General features: G+C 47.2%; 1 protein-coding gene across 7 annotated transcripts in view; it reads left to right on the forward strand.

Annotated features, from left to right (window-relative positions):
• The window catches only part of LOC135897579 (protogenin-like), a 358787-nt gene that overhangs the window by 336653 nt on the left and 13413 nt on the right, over positions 1–8721 (forward strand). For all 7 annotated transcript variants that reach the window (XM_070537250.1, XM_070537244.1, XM_070537246.1 and 4 more), the window contains 2 exons: positions 154–316; positions 8029–8160. In XM_070537250.1, coding sequence (XP_070393351.1) covers positions 154–316; positions 8029–8160 — 295 coding nt within the window. The remainder of the gene's footprint in view (positions 1–153; positions 317–8028; positions 8161–8721) is intronic.

Genomic DNA, 8721 nt, shown 5'->3' on the forward strand with positions numbered 1-8721 from the left:
TATCCTCCAGAGGATTTGTTAGGTTAAATTAGTATGATGCTGACACAGGGGAAATTTGCATTTGCATTCTTTGTGTAGCTGTTCTTTTGCTACGAGGTATGTGGGAAGTGCATCCAAGTTAAAATTATTCACTCCCTTGTTCCATGTTCGCAGCAAATGTGGCTGTACTGGCAGCAGCACGGATCAGCATGGACCTTCCAGTGGCAGGTCGTGCTTTGCAGCATTTTTTGGTCAGTGCAAGATGCCAGCGCCGGCACGAGAGCTTGAAGTGCTTTCAGTTACTTCTCCCGGTCCTGGAAACCACCTTGACACAAAGGTAAGTGGTAAGCTCAAGTGTGATTTGCAAGAACTTGTAGGTTGCTCGTAAATGTGTTGACTGTTGGCACATCTTTTCGTTTACTGCCCGTGCAGGCGTTTGCTGCACCGCTTGCATTGAGTCCACTGCAATTATCATGTAGGAAATCACCTGTGGCAAATGACACAGCACTGCTTCTTCAGTTGGCTAATTGAAGAAGCGGACATTACATACATAATAAATCACAATGCTTAATTAGCCCATTAGCTTTCAGTTGATTTATTTAAGCCACATTTCGCACTTGTGGTATTGTAGCTGAGAAGACTAGGACCAGATTTTATCTGACCATCCCTAAGATGTTCTACAAAATATATATTGACATTCCACTTAACATTTTCCCAGAAAGCTATATTATGCATTGCAGGGTAAAAGAAGCCCTTGTTCCTAGGACATTCTTTGTGTGAATTGCACCAGTATCGCACATACCAGTGAATGTGAAAAACACAATGAGCCTCCTAGTTTGTTTTCCTGTATTTATGTTTCAGCCTGGCTTGATGTCTTGGAAATATCCTTAAAGGTAAATATTCGGCATATATCCGCCTGGTTGGCAAAAACTGAATTAAAGAACAAAGAAACTCCAACGAAAATTTATTTTAATCTTAAAAAGCCAATGTTTTGGAGCCTGACCAGCTGCTTCTTCAGGGCTGAGATGGCGTGAGGCACAGCACTGTTCCTGACAAACGATTGATGTTACGCAATGTCTCTTGGATGTGCCAGAATTCCAAAAGGAGCCGCCACCGGTGATTGTTTTCTCTCTCCAAGACAACGGGTGTCGTCGGGGCTTATCTGGTGGTCAAAAAAGTTTGCAGTGTTCTGCCACAGTACTGTGTTCTCTTTTTAGCGTGTTTTTAAAATTAAAATACATTTTGGTTGAAGTTTCTTTGTTCTTTAATCCAGGAATATTGTTACAGGGAGGTGAGAGGCTTAAAATAAATTGTTACGAGGTTAAAAAGAGTCAGGTGTATATTTACAGGATATTTACAACAATTGTAGCAGCTGACAACATGGTAGACAGCGCGCGAAGTCCAGAGCATCGTCGTCTTCTGACCAAGATTAAAACATCTTCTTCGTCAGCATGTCACATGACCCCCGGCGGCTGAAGCACCGGCTAGGTGCTAGTTAGGAGGCAGATGAATGATACAGTTTTAAGACGCACGACATGGACCACGTTGGAGCAGTGCAGAGCCGTGGTTGGCTCAAGAGGGGCGATTTCGTACATGACGTCAGTTACTTGACGCGAGACATGGTAAGGGCCAGAGTAGCGTGAAAGTAACTTCTCCGAGAGGCCAACGCATTGCAACAGCGACCAAAGGAGAACCAGGGCACCTGGTGTGTAATGGATGTCACGATGGCAGGCGTCATATAAGCGCCGCTGATTGTCCTGCGACTCCACAAGTCGATGTCGGGCAATATGGCCTGCTTCTCGTGCTTTGAGTATGGCATCATGGGCGTACTCGGATGTGGAATTCAGACTAACAGGCAGAACGGTGTCGGAAGGCAGCGTAGGGTCGTGGACAAACAAGAGGAAGAAAGGAGAAAAGTCTGCGGTATCATGGCAAGACGAATTATGGGCGAAAGTAACGAACGGCAGTGCAACGTCCGAGTCACGATGGTAAGCGGAGCCATACATGGACAGCATGTCAGTAAGGGTGCGGTTAAGGCGCTTGGCTAGACTGTTCGTTTGTGGATGGTAAGCAGTAGCAAGTTTGTGTTTAGTCGCCCACGAGTGTAGAATGTCATTGACAACTGTAGAAAGAAAGTAATGGCCTCGGTCGGTGAGGAGCTGTCGAGGGGCGCCATGGTGAAGGATGACGTTCTCTAGAAGGAAGTCGGCGACATCGGTTGCACAGCTTGTTGGAAGAGCCTGTGTGATTGCATATTGGGTGGCATAGTCTGTTGCTGCAGCAATCCACTTGTTTCCCGAAGCAGAAATAGGAAAAGGGCCTAAAAGATCAACACCTACACGGAAGAATGGTTCTGATGCTACGTCAAGTGGTTGAAGGCAACCAGCAGGGAGCGTGGTCGGCTTTTTGCGTCGTTTACAAAGGTCACAGGCAGCGACATAACGGGAGACGTCACGGTATAGACCAGGCCAAAAGAAGCGCCAACGAACGCGGTCATAAGTCCGTGACAAGCCAAGGTGACCTGCAGTCGGTACATCATGAAGCTGGGCGAGAACAGTCTGACGCAGATGCTCAGGCACAACGAAGAGTCGGTTGGGGCCATCCGGGCGAATGTTAGATCGGTACAATATACCATCTTGGAGTTCAAACATACGAAAGGGAGGATCAAGCGTTGTTGAAGTGAGCCGTTGAATAAGGTGTTGCAAGGAGGCATCCCGACATTGTTTGGCTCCAAAAATCGCGAAAAGCAGCCAGAGAGAGAACGGTAACAGGTATGCCGGCCGCAGAAACGTCAGGATGGTTGACAGGATGGTGCGACAAGCAGTTCGTGTCTTGATGTAACTGGCCGGTTTTGTATACAACTGAATAGTTGTATTCTTGAAGATGCAGAGCCCAGCGGCCAAGGCGCCCGGAAGGATCTTTGAGAGATGAAAGCCAACACAGAGCGGGGTGATCAGTGATGACTGTGAATTGGCGGCCATACAAATAGAGGAGGAATTTACCCATTGCCCAAACGAGAGCCAGACACTCGCTTTCGGTGATAGAATAATGGCTTTCCGCAAAGGAAAGAAGGTGGCTGGCATAGACAATAACACGTTCTCGCCCTTGTTGTTTCTGTGCCAAGATAGCACCAATACCGCGGCCACTGGCATCGGTACGGACTTCAGTTGGAGCTGACGCATCAAAGTGAGCGAGAATTGTCGGGGAGGTAAGCAGCCCAATCAGCTCGGTGAAAGCACCAGCTTGCTCAGGGCCCCAAATTTGATGCAGCGTCTTTCTTGAGGAGCTCATTGAGAGGGCGCGCAACATTCGCAAAATTTCGGACAAACCGGCGGAAGTAGGAACAAAGGCCCAAGAAGCTGCGAACATCCTTGGCATATGTTGGCATGGGGAAGTCTTTCACTGCCCGTATTTTATCATGATCAGGGCGTACACCAGAAGAATCGACAGGATGCCTGAGCACAGAAATTTTTCCGACGACCGAAGTGGCACTTGGACGAATTTAGTTGTAGCCCCGCCTGACGGAAAACAGATAGGATTGTCAATAGGTGTTCAAGGTGTGTCGCAAAAGTTGGCGAAAAAAAACGATCACGTCGTCGAGGTAACAGAGGCAGATAGACCACTTGAAACCGTGTGGGAGGGCGTCCATCATTTGTTCAAATGTGGCCGGTGCATTACATAAGCCGAAAGGCATCACTTTGAACTGATACAGGCCATCGGAAGTAACAAAAGCTGTCTTCTCGCGGTCCATGTCATCAACGGCAATTTGCCAGTAGCCGGAGCGAAGGTCGATGGGTGAAAAATATTGTGCTCCATGCAGGCAATCCAGGGCATCGTCAATGCGTGGTAGTGGATAGACATCTTTCTTTGTTACCTTGTTGAGATGTCGATAATCAACACAAAATCGCCAACTGTTCTTGTTTTTAACTAGTACAACAGGGGATGCCCATGGGCTGCAAGAAGGTTCGATGATGTCTCGAGAAAGCATCTTATCAACTTCATGTTGGATGATATGTTGCTCAGTTGGCAAGACGCGGTATGGTCGCCGATGGATCGTGCTCGCATCACTGGTATTTATTCGATGTTTTAAGACAGATGTTTGTCCTAGAGGGTGCTCTCCAAGGTCGAATACGTCCCAGTATGAGGCAAGGAGGCAACGTAGTTCTTGAGAACGCTGGGGCGGAAGGTTGGGAGCAATCGTTTTTGTTAGGGCATTCAAGTCTCAAGGGACAGAGGGCGAAGTAAGAGTTGAACACGAGGAGCTGTCACAAGTTAAAGCCAAAATGTGGTTGTCCCTGGCTGGCATTATTTGCGCCAGGGATATTCCGCGCGGGAGTACTTGTATACAGAGTCCAAAGTTCACAAGCAGAAGGCAGGACATGTTGTCCGAAATGGTAATGACGGGGGAAGGAAAAGCGACGTTATGCGAGAGCAGGACATCCAGATTAGGGGATACGATGTAGTCACCGTCTGGTACAGGTGGAACGGGGGAGACGAGACATCTATGTAGGTAACGGCACGGTGAGGGAGACGAATATGCTCTGTGGAACATAGCCGTATCGGAGCACTATAGGGAGGGTCAATAGCAGCAGGTAGAGCGAGTTGCACAACACCAGCAGAACAGCCTATCAAAGTGGGATGTGTAGAGAGAAAGTCAAGGCCCAGGATGAGCTCATGAGGGCCAGTGCTCTAGAAGATAAAATAAAACAGAAATATGATGTCCGTACACTCTCACGCGAGCCGGACACATGCCAGTAACGGCTGGTGTTCCACCGTTGGCGAGTTGGACCACAGGCGACGGGGCAGGAGTGAGGACTTTCTTGAGACGATTCCGAAGCTAAGCATTCATCGCAGATACATGTGCGCCAGTGTCAATCAGAGCCGTAACAGGTACACCATCCACATTCACTTTAATGAGGTTCCGATTTGTGGGCAAGGTCACAAGAAGATTTTTACGTCGGGTTGGTTTGGCAGCATCATTTCCAGGTGCTGCACCCGTTAGTTTTCCGGAAGGAGCTAGGGGACGGCGATCAGCGAGATGGGGGCAATCGGGAGAAGCGGCGACGTGGCGAAGGAGAGCGGCTGGAACGGGTAGGAAGAGAAGTGTCGCCGCAGCTTACTGGTTGTGTTTGCGGGGGCAACTGAGGAACAGCATGAGGGCCGTGGTATGGGAGGTAGGGCCAGGAGTTCAAATTACACGAAGACCGGCAGTGACGTGAAATATGGCCGATGCGGCCACAAGTGAAGCATATAGGCCTGTCATCTGGAGTACGCCATTCGGCCAGGTTGCGATACCGCGTTGGGACATTCAGGCTGCGGGTGCGTATGACAGTGCTGGACGGAGTGTAGTCAGGCCGATTAACTGAGCAGACATTGGTCAAGCCAACGTTGGCCAATTCTTGGTGCACGACGGACTGTATCAATGAGACAATCGCCTGGCAATTGTCGGGGCCATGGGTTGGGGTCGTGACAAGAGATGCGGCTTCTATTTCACGTGCAGTGATATGTAGGATGTCATCAGAACGATTGAGCGTGAGCAGACTGCGGAGGTCTTCGCAGGTGTACGTAGCAGCTGTGTTGGGAAGGCGGGGAAATGGCTGGGCAATGCGGCGACTCTTGGCTTCTTCAAACCGCCGGCATTCGGTTATAGTGGCTTCCACAGTGGAAGAATTCTTGAACACGAGGAGATGGAAAGCATCATCTGCTATGCCCTTAATGACATGTGCAACCTTATCAGATTCGGACGTCTTCGGATCTACTTTGCGGCACAGAGCGAGCACATCCTGGATGTGCGTGAGGTAGGATTCAGTGCACGTCTGGACACGCGAAGTGAGGTCTTTTTGGGCGGCGCGCTGACGTCCAACAGGCTTGCCAAACAAATCTTTGAGCTTCTGTTTACAAGTGTCCCAGCTGGTTATTTCCTCCTTGTGTGTCTGAAACCAGATGCATTGCATGTCCACGAGGTAAAATATCAAATTAGCGAGCATGATGGTCTGGTCCCAGTGGTTGCTGGCGTTCACCCGCTCGTATAGTTGAAGCCAGTCTTCAACATTGGTGTCGTCAGTGCCAGAAAAGGTTCCTGGGTCGTGGGGTTGTGCTAGAATGACGGTCCCACCACCGTGTTATTCAGGTGCCTGGAGTGGGGTTAGTCAACTGCAGCTCATTAAATGATGAGTTGTCAATATTTTAGTAAAGCATCATACAGAAGATACTTTGTGATTATTTTGCCAAATGAGATATTTGTCACAAGATTTAGCATCCGCTCATGGAAATTAAGCCACTGCGATTTAGCCGAGAGGAGAGCGTATCAGGTGACATCGATGGGGTTCAGCTGGGTGAATGAAAATCAGACTTCCTTGGTTTTGACATGTGTCCTGCATGAAATGTGTTTTGGTATGTTAGCCATTCCCATCATAGGATGCATCTGTCTGTCAAGTTTATAACATGACAACATGGATGAGTAAGTTTTTCAACAAACCACGGAAAAAGTATGAAAGAGCCAGCAATACAGTACATGTAACTCCGTGGATCACAGCTCCATGGACATAATGTGGCAGCCATAAACATGCAACAATCTGGAATATATCAGCGGCTTTCTCACGCCCGCTCATTTTTTCTTCCAGAAATAAAGGCCACTAGAATTTTTTATTTTGTTTTTTCTCACTGCATTTTTTTATAATATGTACCATATATTGTACCACTCCCCTCTGTAATGACTCTGACCCTCAGAGTGTGACAAGTAAGTAAATAAATTCGCAATTCAGATTTATAAGCTAAGTTTGGAGTGTTTCACGTTACTGTCATGCAGTAGTTTATCAGCAGTATACAGTTAAACCTCAATATAACTAAGTTGTTAAAACTGGCAATTTGCTTTGTTATATCGAAAGTTCATTATATTGAAATTAAACCTTTTATTCAAAGAAGTACAGTCGCCGATCGACTTTTCTTACACGGAAATGGGTCGAAAAATTTTGTGAACTATCAGGCAATTGAAAGAAACAAATTTGAATGAGAAAACAATTAGTTTGATAAATTTGGAAGTCGGCAACGAATGATATGGTTTCATGCCACGTACGTCGACGGTAACAAATAAAATTCATGAATATTTCTGTCTATGTGCGGTGCAGGTAATTCTTGCTGCAACTGTAGAGTAGGGTGCCTGTTCACACTGTCCCTGTAGAGCGACGTTCGTAAATATTTTACTAAACAGCGAACACTTTGAGTAATGAAGGGAATTTCGGCATTTTCACATCGGTGGTACGAATTAAGTGAAGCCAGCCGCAGTTTGACGTGCACTCTGGCCCCATGGCTGACAACGCTGTCCCGGAAAAGCGCCAGCAGTGGGACGCCTTCTTCGTCTGCCTCTTGCTCCAACAGGTCACCGAAACTCGAGATTACACAACCTCCAATGTTAAACATGTGGGAAGACAGCTTACATGGTGCCAAGCCGTCTCGGCACGCCCATTCTTTGCACATGCGGGCAGATTACCTCTAAAGTAGGGATGTGGCTGCGTATGTGCTCAGCCGCACTTACAGCCATGGGTAGCTTTACCCGCGTGGGAAGGCGTCACTCATGAAGCCAAGATGTTTCTTGTTCCACCCTAGCACACTCTCACTCCCACCTAAAGCGCACAGTGTGCGGGGCGTCATAGGATCTTATCGCACTTGGACTTCATACGGAACATGATGCATCTCCATTACGGGGGTCGCTCTTGTCGTGCTGCTCGCGATTTGGGAGGTGCGTCTGCAAGCAGCCCCTTGTAATTCAATCGTTTGACGAACTGCGTCCGTGGATGTTTCCATTTATTTTCTCGGCATCCCTTTGCGGCGGGAGCAAAATTTCGTTATATTGACATTGCATACAAACACACTTTGTTACATTGATGCTCTAAATATGTGGTGTTCTCTGAACAAGAGGATATGGAAAGTTAAATACTTCATCGTATCAAGAATTTTGTTATATTGAAGTTCATTATAATAAGGTTTAATTGTGTTAGCTTTCATCAAAGGCTTATACCTTCTATGATTCTGTTCTCTCTTCATGTACAGGGAGGCTACCCGGCAACACAGTGTAATGGCAAGACAAACGGGCATGCCAGAGGGAAGCAACCAAATGGCACGGTGCCAAATGGACATGTAGGCAATGGCAGTGCTGTTTGTTTTATGAAATCTTCAGGCACGGTAAGTGTTGGACTTCGGACTCAGGAACTCGGCTTTGCTGCTCATTCTGCACTGTCAAGTGGCATTACTATGTGGCTCGTGACTAATCGTGGGAGAAATTTAGCTTTCCTTTATCGATTCCTTGAGTTGCAGCTGCTACATCACAGCATTTGGCATGAAGCTTGAGGGCCCAAGTCGTGTGAACAAAACTTCACAGCCGCAAAACCAGACTCTACTTTCTAACAGCGCATGTAATGCACTTTTTTGGGAGAAAAGGGAGCTCAAGGACATTGATTCAATTTTCTAAATGCATTGTGCCTGCTCGTGGTGCAAGCTTTAGATTATAGGCATGACATGTGAAATAGCATTTACTTTCACTGGTGCCACTGATAGCTCTTGCCTGCCACAGCGAGTCAGTGACAAAACTGGTTTCCAATGAATACAAATACAATTGCCGACAAATTTTTCATCCTCATTTTGCATACCCACTTTGGCTATTTGAAGCTACCATCAGCAGCGCCACCCTCTCATAAAGCCAACGTATAATGAAAACAAATAGTTCAGCCTCTGTTGAGTGAATAT

The sequence above is a fragment of the Dermacentor albipictus genome, chromosome 4, assembly GCF_038994185.2.
Source record: "Dermacentor albipictus isolate Rhodes 1998 colony chromosome 4, USDA_Dalb.pri_finalv2, whole genome shotgun sequence".
NCBI classification, from domain to species: Eukaryota; Metazoa; Arthropoda; class Arachnida; order Ixodida; family Ixodidae; genus Dermacentor; species Dermacentor albipictus.